The sequence below is a fragment of the Colias croceus genome, chromosome 13 (assembly GCF_905220415.1).
Source record: "Colias croceus chromosome 13, ilColCroc2.1".
NCBI classification, from domain to species: domain Eukaryota; kingdom Metazoa; phylum Arthropoda; class Insecta; order Lepidoptera; family Pieridae; genus Colias; species Colias croceus.
The window spans coordinates 5,003,083-5,020,091 of record NC_059549.1 but is presented as its reverse complement, the minus strand read 5'-3'; the positions used below and the strand labels follow the sequence as shown (position 1 = coordinate 5,020,091).

Genomic DNA, 17,009 nt, shown 5'->3' with positions numbered 1-17,009 from the left:
TTAAAAATAAAATATATTTTATTTAACATATATTTAACAGGTCACTTTGTTTATGTCTTGATAAACGGTGTAAGATCGCCAGAGAGGTAGTATTTGGTAGGCACTTGTCCGAAGAAATTGTGTATGAACTGATAAGCCATGTCCGCCACTGAATCCATTACAGTTCTTCCAAAGGTTTTCCATAAGGTCTTCGCGTTTTCATTATAGTAAGTTGAAAGAAGTTGGCCTGGAATTAATACATTGTTTTATGAACATTGCTTTTTTGTTTATATGAAAGTAAATCAGCTTATCGCTTTGTGAGGTCGGGCACAGATAATGTTTAACAGATTCAATTGATGGCTAGTAGGTCAATTTTCCATGCCCTCTTGAATGAGACACTCTTAGAAGAAATGAACGAATGAAAATAAACCTAGGGCTTCTCGCTCACGTTACATGTTAATAATACAACGATTACTAAAGGGGCAAAAAAAAATATGTACCTAGTCAGTATGACTGCGTGAAATCATTGCTAAATAATTTTGTTAAAGATAGGTATATATTATGCGTATTTTCCTTACGTAATAGGGCCCTGTTACACGTAAACTATTTACTGTGTTCCAATCCAATTCAAATTCCAATAAATACTATACCCGGCGCGGCCTAAGATGATCCCTATGACACTGACAGTTATTCTCAAGAGACAAACTTGTAATGGCGTCACCATTAAATTAGAAACGTATTGGAGGCGTCTAAAAATGGCATTTATTAATTTTTACGTAGCTTTATGCCATTACAATGATATTCTGTTGGCATTATAACAATTCTTAACATTTACGAGAAATTATATCAATCTGACTTTACGTTTACGTCCTTCAAAACTTACATCGTTGGCATTTATCGACTAGTGCGGAAAGTATCGATAAACAAATTTCGATAATGGAAACGAGTTCACATTTTTTCCATGCTTAAGCTATAGTTCATTCACTATTGAATGGAACAGAAGATCGCAGCATAATTAATTAATTAATTTCCGTTCGCGTTAATTTACTTACCTATGATAATATAAGTTTTAGAAAAATTTAATGGGGGATTCCATTTTCATGATAAAATAATATACACTGTGTTAAACGGGTTAAAAAATACGAGCAAATGATAAGGTGCATTTTTATGTTTTGGAAAACTTTCGTTTTACTTACCGTTTCGTTTACATAATAGACGTTAAAAATTCATTTTATAATATTTGTAAAAACATGTTTACCGACGTGGCTGAATGCAAACCACGCCTTTGCCTATAAAATAGTAAAGTATCGACACGATCCATCATACGAGCAATCACTAAGACGAACTGTCATAGGGATCATCTTAGGCCGCGCCGGGTATAATGTATCGCGGTATTCCATATTGACGTCTATTAGTAAAAACTGACATGACGAATCACAATATATTTTTTACGTGTAAGAAGCGCCTTAGGAACATTATACCTAATGATTAAATAATTAAAATAAAGTCCTTATCTTCAATAAAACCTTGTTTAGAACGTGTTTACTCACTCGATTCTACGTCTCCAACGTACAACTTTTCAAGCTGCAATTTGCTACCGCCAAGCAATTCGTAATCGTATTTAGCCAGGTCTTTCTTACATTCGATGTAAACTTCACCATCCGGACGCCGTACTACTTCAATTGTGTAGTCAAGTTTGATCGATACTTTTTCTGTAGACAAAACAATGAATTATTATTTTCCTTTTATATTAACATTTTAGATTCGTTCTTACACGTGTATGCAAATGCGTGTCTTTTTTTTGTTCTCTATATTAGTAATACATTTGGTAATAAATAACGTAATAATGTATAGATGAAAAATTATATCATTAACTGTTATAAAGAAATAAATAACATAAAATGTAATAAGAAGAATAAAATGCTTTGTAGATTTGTAAAAATTGCTTTTCGATATAAAACAATTGTATTTTTCTAAAAAGTATATGCAATATGCATTTATAGATCTTTAATTCAAATCTAATTCCTTATATAAAACATCTGTAATTACTTGAGCTCAAACTTTCCATGGAATATAACACTGCATTTACATCAAACGAACATAGAGCTAGATAGCTCTAGCTCTATGTTCGCTAGCTCTAGCGAGCAAGAGCATTCTTTCGTGATCTTTTAGAGTACCTAAACGAAAACTCGTATTCAGTGTTGTTCAGTATTAGAACATTGCATAGAATCTTTTCGAACGCACTAAGTACAACGAAAGATTGCTCTACGCCTGTTAACACTAAAAGAATTTGACATAGTGGGAGCTAGAATGAGCATGCACTCATTTGATGTAAATGCACCGTCAGATCCGTTTATAATACGATACGCTAGTTATATACCGATACATACCAATTTTGATTTTAGCGTTCCCGCTGCCTCTGACGCTGTTGCCGCCAACCAATTCCTTCAAAGCGGGGCTAGATCCAGTTATGTCGTATTTCCCCTTTGCTGATATATCACAAGTAAGCTTAATTGTGAAGCGACCCTTTTCCATGTTCAGCCTAAAATGTTTTAGGTTACATTAAATACTGTTAGATGCATGTTATAACGGTATTATCTCAGTTCCAAAAACGGATGAAAATTATAATTTCTATCGCCTATGCATTTTGTAGCATAATATTAAGTGTGTATATGCAACCTCTTGTGAAGTACCTAATCGACTTGTTATACATATACCAAGAAAAATTTTGATGTTAAAAATATTTAGAGGAACATAGATAATATGCTGAAGAAGTAATTTGTGAAACTTAAAAATTCTAGAACCAATATTGACAACAATTTATAGTATTGAATATTTACCATAAACTCGATGTACGAATATATTTTTATAAAACACTTACTTCAAATCGTTGACTTCGCAGTTTTTTATACCCTTAATCGTTCCCTCAAGGATCGTGAGGTCTATGACGTTTAGTAAGTTAAGCTTCATATTTTCTACATGTAAAGGGTCGATGGGAGGAATGTCATATTCCGGGATACCAGTCTCGGAGATGCTCACAAGCATGGTTTGGATGACTTTCTTTTGACATTCGCGATCTTTATAATCACATTTGTGTAGCGTGTCGACTGAAAAGAAAAATTGTTTTATGAAAATATGTAACTTCGAGATAGAAATAATATTTTTATTGAAATCATGATCTAGATTAGGTAGGTATATGATCTAGTAATATCTATATTATAGAATACGCATGAAGCTAATGAAAGGATAATAAGTTATATATATAATAATATTATTAAATAATCTTATATATATAAAAATGAATCGCAAAATGTGTTGGTAAGCGCATAACTCGAGAACTGCTGAACCGATTTCGATAATTCTTTTTTTATTATATTTCTTGAAGTACGAGGATGGATCTTATGTAGAGAAAACGTAAACATGTACCACGGGCGAAGCCGGGGCGGACCGCTAGTAACGAATAAAAATAAGTACCTAGAGTGATTTGACTAAATAATGTAGTATGCGTTAATTAATCTAAAAAGAAAAAGTATGACAACAAATAACATAACCAAAAAAATCATTTGAAATAATGTTCGAATAAAATTAAGAGTTTTTAGATTTGAATAGCATATTATTACGATAAATAATAAACCAGAATGTTCTCTATATATGTTTTTTTCGAAGCATAAATGTCTTAATTTCATAATTTCTGGTTAAATCGTTAAAAAATATACTAAATATTCCACAATACTAATATTATTAAGACAGAAATATTCATTACTATTTTGGTGAGTATAATAATTCTAAATTTGTTTATAAGAAAGACATCAAGAAAGTGGAACAATACTTTACTTATTTAAATATTTCGCACAGTAAAATACAGATTATATTTATACAGATGTCGCAAAAGTAATGAAAAGTTTTGTAAAATTATTAATTAACCTGTATATTAATGCACTAATACGACGCCATATATAAAATCTGTCTAATCTATTTTTGCAAAACATTATTTTAATATATATAAATCTCGTGTCACAATGTTTGTCCTCAATGGACTTCTAAACCACTTAACCGATTATAATAAAATTCTCACACCATGTGCAGTTCGATCCAACTTGAGAGATAGGATAGGTTTTATCCCGGAAATCCCTCGGGAACGGGAACTATGCGGGTTTTTCTTTGAAAACGCGGGCGAAGCCGCGGGCGGAAAGCTAGTTTATTTATACATTATACTCTGAATAATTTTATATTTCAACTAATCTGATAGATAAACGTTTTAATCTAAAAATACAATAAAGTACATAATTACCAAATGCCGCTTCACTGAGCGCCAACCCAAGGCAAGCTAAAACGAAAATATTTTGGTATCCAAACATTTTGGACCACTGCACCACTTCGAGATCTAACAATACTGTGTCGCTTTACAATCTAACGTATATTTTATAGCTCGAAATACTGACCATACAAATTAAATGAAAAACTACAAAACCTGTTCTTAATTACAACGATAACCCTGACCATGCGTCCGCGAATTATAATCACAATAAAACATTATGTAAAATGCACATGTATCTTAATTCTGTAAATGAAAAACTTATCTGATAATGTTTCAAATACACTTTGAGAATTCATTATTTGTTTTATTTGTTCATTTTTTAATACTAGTATTTTGAAGAAATCTTAAAAATTAATATACTAAAACCCATCTCAAGAATGACTCTATCATTTAAAAATCTCTCATCAAAATCAGTTGCCTAGTTTTTAAGATTGCATACTTTGAGGGACGGACAGACAGCGACAACAACATATTTTCTTTTGTGTAGTGATTATAAATTATAATTTGTAACACGATTTTATTTCAACTGTAAAACGATGAATGATAATTCTCAGCCTCTTTAAAATAATGTATAATAAAATTGAGCTAATGTTTTTAAACTACATATAAAGGTACCTACATATTTAGAAGATTCTATTAACATATTACATAAGTAATATTATAAACTATATCCCACCAAAAACATTTTCATGTAAAATGTTGCCAACACGAGCCCATATGAATCGCACTGTCAAAAAGTTATCAGATCTCATGTAGAGCCAAGCTTCTAACACTACACGCCCTAACTCTACAAGGTCTAACTTCACAAACTCTACACCTTAGTCAAAATATGTGGCTTGGCCGTTCGTTACTACAAGAACTTCGGCCGGATTCACATCGGCGTAAGGTGAAAAATTAATTCACTGTTCATTACTTTTGTGTTATACAATAGTTCTTGTAGTAACGAACGGCCAAGCCACATATTTTGACTAAGGTGTAGAGTTTGTGAAGTTAGACCTTGTAGAGTTAGGGCGTGTAGTGTTAGAAGCTTGGCTCTACATGAGATCTGATAACTTTTTGACAGTGCGATTCATATGGGCTCGTGTTGGCAACATTTTACATGAAAATGTTTTTGGTGGGATTTCATTTCTTTTTGTAAGTTGTTTGTAACAAAATTTTATACTTATGTCGATTATTTTTTTTTAACAAGGAGTACATATACATATATATATATATATATATCTAGGGGAACCAAGTTTTATTATATTAGACCTCTAGCGTCATCAAAATTTAATTTAAAATTACAGGTCTCATACAAACTCCCATCCCCTAGTTTAAGGGGTTGGGGGATGAAAGTTACAAGTTTTATAATTTTTTTGTTGTTTATGTGCTAATACTAGCTTACATACAAAATTTCAGCTTTCTAGGACATTAGGAAATACCTTAAGAATTTTGATGATCATCAGTGAGTCAGTGACGAAATTAGCGTTTTTTAAATATAAATAAAATCTGAAGTATAAAAGCTAATGTAATTAAAACAACATATGTTCAATAAGTCCGCTATTGACAATATATCCCGAAAATTTTGTTGATCTAGCATAATCCAAACCCAAGTTATGAGGGTTCAAAAAAACGTCGAAGCGCTTCGAGAAAAGGTAGGTAGTGCCCGTGCGCTTCGTTTGTTCGCTTGGCTCGTCTTGGCAGGGGCACTACCGTGCCCCCAGATTCGGTATTGTGGCAAAAATTACAATAATCAAAAATCTTGTTTACTACAGACACTGTAGTACTTTAATTACTCCATAAAAATTAGCAAAAAATTAAATATGTAATTTGTATATTATGCTAATTTATGAATTGTTTTTTGCTTATTTTTTGTACCAGAATCAAATATTTCGTTTCAATGCATTTTTAAGGAATCATTTTTCATTGTTTATTCCGTGATGGGATATTTATAGACAATACCTACGATATATCTAATCTAATATATAAAAATCAATGCCACTTTTCGTTGTAATTCCATAACTCGAGAACGGCTGAACCGATTTCGATAATTCTTTTTTTATTATATTCCTTGAAGTACGAGGATGGTTCTTATGTAGAGAAAACGTTAATATGTACCACGGGCGAAGCCGGGGCGGACGGCTAGTATTATATATAATAATATGTAATGTTTTTTATTAACATATAAAATAATAATCGCACGAGTTATTAACTACAATAATAAAATATAAACTATTACATTTTAAGGGTTCCAAACCTCAAAAGGAAAAAACGAATCCCATAAAGGATCACTTTGTCCGTCTGTCTGTCTGTCAACACTCTTTTTCTCAGGAACGCATGGAGGTATCAAGCTGAAATTTATATCGATTACTCCTGTCTACGGTCCCTTGATGCTGTGCAAAAATCAAACGTATACCCCATTAGTGCTGCAAAGTATCGCAAATTTCGACATTCGCAAGGGAATCAAATCCTACATTGTACTTCCTGTAAACACAGAGACTTGAAATTTATTTTATATCACAGATAAGTGACAAATTGCCAAAACTTTATTTTAGAGTTACAACATAATAAAAAGTAGGTTTGTTCGGAGCCCTCGGTGCGAGTGTCCGACTCGCACTTGGCTGGTTTTTATTTTCTCTTGATATAATCCAAATAGCATTAATTATTTTCTTGCGAACATTAAAATTATAGTAAATATAATATACTGTAATATCCGTTGATTAAAAAACACTGTTATCTATATTCTATGTATATCTATACCTAATTAATTATAAACTGAGGTATCTGAGTTAGGTACATAAATTGTAATAAAAAAAAATAAGTTGTACTAGGCAAATTATTGCACGGTACTACTATTACAATTATGCAAAATTATGTTTGCTTATATTTATTTTTATTGTAAGATACGAGCCTTGAGAGTGATATGGCCTATATATCCCGAGGAATTTCCTTTCAGTAGGTACGCAGACGAAGCCACGGGCCGATAGGCATAAATCTTAATAATATTTTAAATGATATTATTATAAAGAGCGCTATTATATCCGAGTTTTTTCAACACACAATAAGTGAGAAAAAATCTCAAGGCAATGGATGCGGTTTCTTACGCATTACCTTTTTAAATATATATAGTACATATTAATATTGTATGTAGGTAAGTATATACTGATAACACTAATAAAATCATAATAATATTATGTATGTGTATTCATATATTTAGCCATTTCATGGAGCATTACCCAAATTGAAAGGCATAAAATTAGTCATGCCAAATGTTTGCATTAGTAATTTTGTAATTTCAATGAAATAAAAATAGAAAATTATCCAAGATTTTATCTACGATAGTTTTATTTTTGGTAATGAATTATTTCATCTAAATCATGTTTGTGTTTTTTCGTATTGTTTCTTTGTTTTGGTGCAAATAAAGTAATTTCATTCATTCATTCACTCATGGTTGTTATGATGGTCGATACTGTTAATTATCTACATGGAAAAATTTTGGATGAGATCAAGTCGCAAAAAGTATTATATGATTTATAGCCAAAACAATATTGATATTCGTCATGCATGACGCAAAAGAACTAGAATAGTACCTATTCGAAAAAAATTATAAACATCGGTTGCGATGACAAGAGGAAATTGTATTTTGAGACTATCTGAGGTATTTGATCTTTGTTATCTTTGTATTATACTTTGTTGTGTTTCATATTGATTCACAAAAGAAACAATCCATAAAAGTAATCAAAATTCGTTTAATTGGTAAGATAAAAAACCTAATCTATATAAAAAGATCCAGCCATCCAATACCCTAAAACACGTGCAGATTTGTATAGAAATTTTATTAAAAATAAAATTAATGAATGTAAAAATAAATTTCAGATGCTTCTGTTAGACGGTATACGCCATACGGCGTATTTTTATGTATTTTTCATTAACTATAAATTAATTATTATTAACAAACCTTTTAATATTTTCGTGATTACTTAATTTTATTTCGAACGTAATTTATATGAATGACTTTGATAAAGATAGTTTATCTTAGTTTCAGATATTTCTAAAAACGATCTTAAAAACATTTTAAAATGTTCATACTATGATCTTATAGACAGCAGTCTGAGCACAGAACGATAAAAACATATTCTTAAGCACTATCTATAGTTCAGACATTAGAGCGTCTATTATAAATTTTAAATTATTATTCTGCAAAAGGTATTGTTAGAACAAAACAAACTAGCTCTAAATTATGAAAACAATCATTAGTGTAAATTTTAGTACATTAGGTAGGTAAGTGAAGGTGAAGGCATCACAACAAAATAGATACTATTTTCTCGCATGCAATTCTTTATTAACAGTTCAACTTTAGATTCAAATATTAAGAAATAATTATAATACAACAATATTTCCTGAGCACACCCAAAGAATCTCTTGGTGTAACCGTAGTAGGGATTCAAATACTCATTTACAAATGCTTGGCCACGGTAATATTATATTACAAGTATTACAATGGCTTGGCCAAATGATGATGGCATCCAGTTTTCATTTAAGTAACTGACGACGTCGGAAGCCGGGCAATAAATAATTTAAGTAGGTACTTGAAAGATCCTTAGCGTTAATTTTTCAATCATGTCATTTTAATCTTTCTTTCAGAAATATTAAGTTTAAACCACTAAAAAGAATAATTCCCTGAATTTGATCCACATCACAATCAAGATTTATTATGATTTATACATATACCTATATGCTGACGAAAATAAAGGTGTGCACGCAATTATTAAATAATAATCCAAGATTAGTTTTGCAGGTAGGGAGTCAAGTCGTCGGTGATGTATAACCTCGTGGGAACACCCTCAAAGAATCTCTTGGTGTAAGCGTAATAGAGCTTCAGATACTCGTTTACAAATGCTTGGCCGAAAGATGATTGTTGCCAGTTTTCATTTAAGTAACTGACGACATCGGAAGCTGAAATCAGATAATTATTAGTCTTAGATAAAAATCAAACATGTTATTTTTTTCGAAATAAGCAAACCGAATTGCTTTTGCTGGAATTGATGTTGCTGGTAATTTTCGAAATTATAAACAAAATCCAACACAGGGTAACATTGACAAAAAAATATCCTGTGTAATCTCGTTTTTCTTAAACCACCAAAAGCTTACCTATATTTTGGTCACCAACGTTAAGATTGTCAGCAGCGAACACAACCGAGCCCTGGTATTCAAAGTCACATTTTCCTTCATCGTACGAGCAGATGATGAATGTTTCGTTCCTGCGCTTTTCGAAGTGAAGCGGCACTTCAATCTTCATGTCTAGGTTTACTGTGGACAGTAGAAAAATATTTAAATGTGATCTTCTACGTAGAACATTACAAAAAAATAGACCTACTTCCTGGTTCAAGAACATAGAGAAAATCGTGCTATCGTGCATCACAGAAATGAGGAAATCGGAAAGATTGTAGACTTTAAACCATTTTATTTATTTCTTCACATGTATCTGTAACATCGCTTGGACTCACCAACACTAATCTGTCCAGTCCCTTGGCCGTGCAAGTCCTGGTCAGTCTGGAAGTCAGCTGCTAATACGGAGTTGGGCGCGTCGGCCGTGTAGCCACCTTTCAGCGTCAGGTTGCAGCGCACTTCTTCTTTCACCGTTCCCGCCGTTGAATCGATTCTTAAACGAAATTTTTATTTTTGTACTTTCACAAGTATTTAATTTTAAGTTAGTTAACATTTTATTAATTTTTTCAAGTTTATAAAAACGAAGTTATGCACGTGTGAAATTGAAATCAACTTACGCGAAGCTTTCGAAAACACAAGTCGTGACTCCCGTTAAGACGGCGTTGTCAATGGTAACATTAACCAAATTCGGTAAATTAACGGAAATGCCATTCAAATACATGGGGTCAAATGGTAGTACGCCGTAAGTAGGCAAACCGGGGTTGTTAAGCTTCCTTATCATAACCTGTTCCAGGCAGGGGTTGTCTTGCACGCTGCATTGTGGTAGAGATTTCACTGAAAACAAACCGATAAATCATTCAATGTTGAATTTATAAGATAATGACAGTAATAAAGGTTATTAATATCTACCTATACCTAGTTTCAGATTTTATTTTAAACAAGTAGTTTTAGAATGTTATGCCATAAGTGCAATATTATTGTAATTCACAAATTGTTTTTAAACAAATAATGGGATGAGTTTTTGTAAAAAAATCGAATCCTTATCTTTTCTTATACAAATCGCCTCATCGAATTTCAGCAGTGATTATCTTATCAAATAGATCTAATAAGATTATTAGGTATGTTGTTATCACAATATATTTATGTATTACGACGCAACGATTGACCACATAGCCACATGGATGCTATTTTTATAATAAAAAAATAAGAAAAATATAAATGTTTCAGAGAGATAAACGACACCGACGACAATCTTTTTTCTTTTTACCTAAACAAAAATTAATGATGCCATAATATCATCTACTAGTTAAGTAGGTAAGCTAGCATTTGTTCATATTCCTAGTCCAAAAATTTGAAATCAATGTTTTAAAAACAATTTTATTAAAAAAAAATTTACCAAAGTCATCTTCAGCGGTCCCATAGACAGCACCCAAGAACAATACAAATACAAATTTTCGGAATGCCATTGTTGTGATGTGTTGAAGTCAACTGCTTTCACAATATTATAGTCCTTTACTGTAAAGCGCCACTATTTATAGTGAAAATGCTGAAAGAAAATATAAAGAAAACGGTGCACGAAAGTCAACCTTAGGCGCTTTACATACAAATCTTTTTTAATGTCTTCCGTAGGAAAGTCGGAAATTTTGAAGATTTCACAGGTGTTTTATTTATCACGGTTCATTTGTTTGGTGGGTTTTTTTTTTTTTTTTAATTTAACTATAATAATGACTTAATATGTTCATATTTTGTGTTTTAGAACAATGCATTTTCGAGCTTTTGTGAGCTTTTATTATACATAATATGTATAATATTATGCTTAAGGTCACTTACAAGGCTTTAAAGCTTAAATCGTACATATAAATTAAAGATATTCGATATATAAAATGTCTATAATAGGTATCAATTTGGTATCAATGCATGTTTATTTTTTTAGATTAATTCCATCGTGATAGTACAAAAATGAAGTATATTTTATTGTATGTCAATACTAGAAAATGTGAAATCATGAAAGATTTTTCTATGTAGCTGATGTGGATTTCTTCGATTTCAAATAATTATAACAGAATTGACTTCACCAGATAGTAAATTAAAATGCTTATAATATATTATGTACCTAAATAAATACAATTACTGTCAATATAATGTAACATATCGTTTTTTTTTTTAATTAAGGAGGATATTTTGAGAATTTCTTAGATACCTAATCTAAGAAATTCGATACATCGAAGGTATCTATTAAAAAACCTTATTATATGTATAGGTACTTTTATGGATTAAAAAAAACTAATTTGTATGACTGAGTTTTCCACAAACTACTTACCTACTGAATTTAAGTAAAACTTAGCATGCTACGAGTTCAACTCTAATTCAATTTGTAAATATAAAGGTAACAAGTGATAACTGCGTTAAAAACAACCGACTTCAAACTTGCACTTGCAAAATTTACCGGTTCAGAAACCTCGGAGTAATCGGTGTACATACATAAAAAAAAAAAAAACATACTGGCCGAATTGATAACCTCCTTTTTTTTTGAAGTCGGTTAAAAATAGGTATGTTTAATTATTTGTTACAAAAACTTGCGTGTGTTTAATTCAAAGAAGTGCAGTGCGCGAGAAACGTCTTAGTTTTGAATAATAATTTAAATACCTTCTGTTGTAGAACGATAAAAAAAGCATTGAAGTTCTATGATTTCTTGTTGGACACAATGTATAATTGTACTAGTAGTAGTACTACTACTTATAATTTATAATATTATCTCGTGTTCCAATTGTATTTTTACACTATAGATAAATAAATCTCAATACAAAAATTAAGTTTTATACAGCTTCTTTCATTATTGGGTCGCGATTGGGCCATGGAAAAGCTCTCATGCTCTCCGCTCTCAACACATATAATAATTATAAAAAAAAATCTTTAAAAGAGGTGTAATATACAATAGCAAAAAGCTATTATCATAAATATATTATATTTTATATTTATTTATTATGCAGTTATATCTAGATTTTCTCTTTACTCAAGCAATATGTGCCACTTATTATATTTTAATTGAATACAAATATGATAACAATTGGCACACCAATTTCTTTTGAATTCCTCAAGGCCAGAAGCTCAATAAAACCGCATGTTAAATACAAGTGTTCTGGAGAAATTATTGTGTAAATATCCGTATCAAAGTAAATTTAAAATGATTTAATATTAAAGCAAATATAATATTATGTAGGTATTGACTATTTTTTGGAAATCTCTGACCGACTTAAAAAGAGAGGTTCAATGTTCCAATGTATATTTTTATTTTATGTATTATTTAATGTACAGATTGCTTAGTTAACTGTTATACTTATTTTTGGGGAGACTCTCCCCGTGACCACGCTCGCAGTAAAGTGTTCGAAACGTCGGGAAAATAATATACCTACATATAATGAATAAATCGCGTTTAAAATCCGTTAAAAAGTCTTTAATTTCTAAATGTATAATACTCGCGTAAAATCAAACCCCAGAAAATACTGATTTTTTCAAAATCTTTTTTATCGGAAAGACGTATTGCCGAGATGGTACTAAACTTAGTACTAAAATATATTATTTCCTTGTCATTGGGCTCGTTTATTATAAACGAAAAAAAAAACTCATTAAAATTATGTTATCAGTACATGCCTGAGTACATGACAAAATGATTGATCATTGAGGCATAGGTAATTGTTAGTTAAATGGCGTAATTGAAGCGTGCCGGTGTAAGGGTGCTTTTTCACCAGAGATGTGTGAATCTTCACAGGATAGCGTATTTTTCACCAGAGATGTGTGATGTAGAAAAGGATACGTTTGTAAAGAACTAATAGGTGGACCATTATCGCCTTATTTACCTCGGTCAGCACAGCTCTAGTGGCTCAGCGGTGCTAGGTTTGTGCACATAAAAAACAAGCGAAAGATGTGTGCAAGGAATGCGTGCGACGTATATTTATTAGTTCTATTATTTTGACATTTTGACGTTCCACACATTTTCATCCACAGCTACACATATTCGCACGACACATTCATTCCCTCGCACACGAAAGTGGAAAAGCACCTGAAAAGTGAGCAATTTCTTACTTAAATTTTAACCGACCGATAATAAATAAAATCACTAAATATGAAGCATCAAATTCGATATTGTTATTCAAAGGGTGAATAGGTACTTATAGTTTGTTGACTGTTGTCCTCTTAGCACCATACCTCACCATATTTATTATTTTTGATGATGGCTTAATTTCATGACTGTTTACCCTCTAAAATAGATCACTAAAAATAAAAAAATAAAAATATTAGTTACTTTTAAATATTTAAAAAATAAACAGCAAATATTAAATAATATACAATTTAATTTCAATTCAATCAAAATAAAAATAAAAAATCTAAAACGGAACCACCAAAAATGTGAAAAACAAAAATGAACCATAAAATTGAAGATAGCCAGCTGTGAAACCAACCTCAAAATGGAAATTTCCACCTTTCATTGGGAAGTTATTTAAAAACATATTGTATGTAAAGTGCTTGAGGTAGATTTTTGAATACCACTTTGTATAGATTTTCTTTCGGTTTTTTTCACTATAAATAGTGGCGCTTTACCGTAAAGAGCATATAATATTGTGAAAGCAGTTGACTTCAACACATCACAACAATGGCATTCCAAAAATTTGTATTTATATTGTTCTTGGGTGCTGTCTATGGGACCGCGGAGGATGACTTCGGTAAAAAATTTTTGTTAAGTATTAAAATATATTTTTTATGAAATAAATATTGATGTTGAAGTTTAATCTAATAACGAATGCAATAAATTTTTAACTACTTATTTAATTAATTTTTAAAAAACTACTTATCTATAATTATCCAAACCATAGTATTAGATATATATTTTCAATTGACTCTTCGTCTTCAAAGTGTTCCCGTCTCTGTAAAAGACGTATACACATAATATTATAGTATCTAAATTCGTTGTAGTTAATTAAACATAACAGCTCTTCATCTCTCGTTTTCTATGTACCCAATTACAGTTTATATTTATTTTTTTATAATACAACAAAAAAAATAGGTTTGATGTCCTTGATCGCATTGTGATAAACAATGTGATAACAAAATCATACAATTTTAATACAAATCAAATTGATAGAATAAGATTAGGCGATTTAATACATTATAAGAATTTAGAAACGTTTTATATTATGTTGCTTAATGATTGTAACTTTCTTACATGATAATATTATGTACAATTTGTGAATGAATATTATTTTGTACCACATTGCATTTCTAACACCATACTTTATCACGTTTCTAATAATTGTTCAATCTTGAAATGTCTTTACCGGTAAATTAACATTATAAACTTGAATGGTCTTTGTTTTCAGTGAAATCTCTACCACAATGCAGCGTGCAAGACAACCCCTGCCTGGAACAGGTTATGATAATGAAGCTTAACAACCCCGGCTTGCCTACTTACGGCGTACTACCATTCGACCCCATGTATTTGAATGGTATTTCCGTTAATTTACCGAATTCGGTTAATGTTACCATTGACAACGCCGTCTTAACGGGAGTCACGACTTGTGTTTTCGAAAGCTTCGCGTAAGTTGAATTCAATTTCACACGTACATAACTTCGTTTTGATAAACTTGAAAAAGTTAATAAAATGTTACCTAAAAAAAATAAAAAAATTAGTCGTGAAAGTACAACAATAAAATTTTGTTTAAGGATCGATTCAACGGCGGGAACGGTGAAAGAAGAAGTGCGCTGCAACTTGACGCTGAAAGGTGGCTACACGGCCGACGCGCCCAACTCTGTATTAGCAGCTGACTTCCAGACTGACCAGGACCTGCACGGCCAAGGGACTGGACAGATTAGTGTCGGTGAGTTCCATGCGATGTAACAGATACATGTGAAGAAATTATAAAGGTTGTGTGGAAGTTAAAGTAAAGGAAATGATTCAAAGTCGACAATCTTTCCTATTTCCTCATTTCCATGATGCACAATTGCACGATTTTCTCTATTTTCTTGAACCAGAATGTAGGTTTATATTTATTTAATGTTCTACGTAGAAGTTCACTTTTTAATATTTTTCTACTGTCCACAGTAAACCTAGACATGAAGATTGAAGTACCGCTTCACTTCGAAAAGCGCAGGAACGAAACATTCATCATCTGCTCGTACGATGAAGGAAAATGTGACTTTGAATACCAGGGCTCGGTTGTGTTCGCTGCTGACAATCTTAACGTTGGTGACCAAAATATAGGTAAGTTTTTAGTGGTGTAATAAAAACCAGATTACACAGGATATTTTTTGTCAATGTTACTCTGTGTTGAAATTTGTTTATAATTTCGAAAATATTCAGCAATATAAATCGAATTGCTTGTTTCCAAAAATTACATGTTTGATTGTTATCTAACACTAAGAATTATCTGATTTCAGCTTCTGACGTCGTCAGTTACTTAAATGAAAACTGGCAACAATCATCTTTCGGCCAAGCATTTGTCAACGAATATCTGAAGCTCTATTACGCTTACACCAAGAGATTCTTTGAGGGTGTGCCCACGAGATTGTACATCACCGACGACTTGACTCCCTACCTGCAAAACTAATCTGGAAGTGTTAAAGAATTTTAGAATTCAGAAATTAAAGAATTGCATGCATAAAAAACTCTTTTTTGTAAATGACCATTACCTAATTTGAATTTTTACGGTAAATAATTAGCTTGTCGTTCCTCCAAATAAGTAGGAATACGATTGAATAATGTTGATAAGCTTTTAGTTGTAGCGTTATCATTAAATAATGATGATTTCTTAAAAATCTTTAGTAATATAAATTAACTGAATTGAAGGGCCAGAGGGAAGAAAAGGCTAAGTCACATTCACAAAACTTTACAGTACAGACCATTCAAGTTGTGAAAGCGGAAATGGGCGACTTGAAAAATCTACTCACACATTAGCAGTTGATTTTAAAAGTAAATTTAGTATATCACATGTATGTGTAATTGTTTTCCGTGCAAAAATTAATCTATAATCATAAAAAAACTAAAATTTCATAGTTACATCCAAGTCGTCTGGGAAACAAGTAGCTAAGTCCAGGACTTAGCCTGTTTTTCCCATTTTTGAGAACTATGAAGGAGTTAAATAAAAAATAATTATCAGCTTGTGAAGCATTTTATTATAATACTTATTGTCTTCATTGATTTTGTTTATTAAAAAACAATTAAATAACTATTTCAAGCAGTAGGAATCAACACAGACCGCGAAAAAAAAATGTCGATTGTCGCTTGTCAACTTAATTCTGACACTTTGTTGCGTTTTTGTTGGGAAGTAGTGGTCATGTCCACAGACTTAGCCGGTTTTTCCCTAGTTATATAGAAATTCAGCAAAAAAAACTTTTGACTCAACGAGTTTTGCCCCTGTGTAAGATAGTCGTATGATGAACTGCGTATTTTTGTGGCCATAGACACCAAAAAATCAATTTTAGAAAAAATGGACTTAGCCAGTTTTTCCCTCTGGCCCTTCAATTACAAATAGACTACCATTGTTTCGTTATTAATTACCATTTCCTATCA

General features: G+C 31.4%; 3 protein-coding genes across 3 annotated transcripts; 1 reads left to right on the top strand and 2 right to left on the bottom strand.

Annotated features, from left to right (window-relative positions):
* Positions 1-4,391, bottom strand: LOC123696767 (protein takeout-like). The gene is made up of 5 exons (XM_045643132.1): positions 4,271-4,391; positions 2,861-3,086; positions 2,370-2,521; positions 1,530-1,691; positions 1-226 (listed from the first exon to the last, which is right to left on the bottom strand). The coding sequence occupies exons 1-5, from the start codon at positions 4,335-4,337 to the stop codon at positions 51-53; spliced, it is 783 nt and encodes a 260-aa protein (XP_045499088.1). The 5' UTR covers positions 4,338-4,391; the 3' UTR covers positions 1-50.
* A 4,205-nt stretch (positions 4,392-8,596) lies between these two features.
* On the bottom strand, positions 8,597-10,956 carry LOC123696641. The gene is made up of 5 exons (XM_045642964.1): positions 10,842-10,956; positions 10,063-10,279; positions 9,784-9,938; positions 9,428-9,586; positions 8,597-9,232 (listed from the first exon to the last, which is right to left on the bottom strand). Exons 1-5 carry the CDS (start codon positions 10,909-10,911, stop codon positions 9,063-9,065), a joined length of 771 nt encoding a protein of 256 aa, XP_045498920.1. The 5' UTR covers positions 10,912-10,956; the 3' UTR covers positions 8,597-9,062.
* Positions 10,957-15,268: 4,312 nt separating this feature from the next.
* Positions 15,269-16,047, top strand: LOC123697046. Its single transcript, XM_045643464.1, has 3 exons — positions 15,269-15,318; positions 15,543-15,701; positions 15,878-16,047. The coding sequence occupies exons 2-3, from the start codon at positions 15,554-15,556 to the stop codon at positions 16,045-16,047; spliced, it is 318 nt and encodes a 105-aa protein (XP_045499420.1). The 5' UTR covers positions 15,269-15,318; positions 15,543-15,553.
* The last annotated feature ends 962 nt before the right edge of the window (positions 16,048-17,009 follow it).

Excerpts from the sequence above, each read along its gene's own strand:
- LOC123696767 (XM_045643132.1), bottom strand. The coding sequence starts at position 4,337 with ATGTTTGGATACCAAAATATTTTCGTTTTAGCTTGCCTTGGGTTGGCG. Across the intron at positions 3,087-4,270 it reads GCTCAGTGAAGCGGCATTTG|TCGACACGCTACACAAATGT; the intron begins GTAATTATGTAC and ends TTTTCTTTTCAG. Across the intron at positions 2,522-2,860 it reads TGCGAAGTCAACGATTTGAA|GCTGAACATGGAAAAGGGTC; the intron begins GTAAGTGTTTTA and ends AAAACATTTTAG.
- LOC123696641 (XM_045642964.1), bottom strand. The coding sequence starts at position 10,911 with ATGGCATTCCGAAAATTTGTATTTGTATTGTTCTTGGGTGCTGTCTAT. Across the intron at positions 10,280-10,841 it reads GACCGCTGAAGATGACTTTG|TGAAATCTCTACCACAATGC; the intron begins GTAAATTTTTTT and ends GTTTGTTTTCAG. Across the intron at positions 9,233-9,427 it reads CGTTGGTGACCAAAATATAG|CTTCCGATGTCGTCAGTTAC; the intron begins GTAAGCTTTTGG and ends ATCTGATTTCAG.
- LOC123697046 (XM_045643464.1), top strand. The coding sequence starts at position 15,554 with ATGAAGATTGAAGTACCGCTTCACTTCGAAAAGCGCAGGAACGAAACA. Across the intron at positions 15,702-15,877 it reads CGTTGGTGACCAAAATATAG|CTTCTGACGTCGTCAGTTAC; the intron begins GTAAGTTTTTAG and ends ATCTGATTTCAG.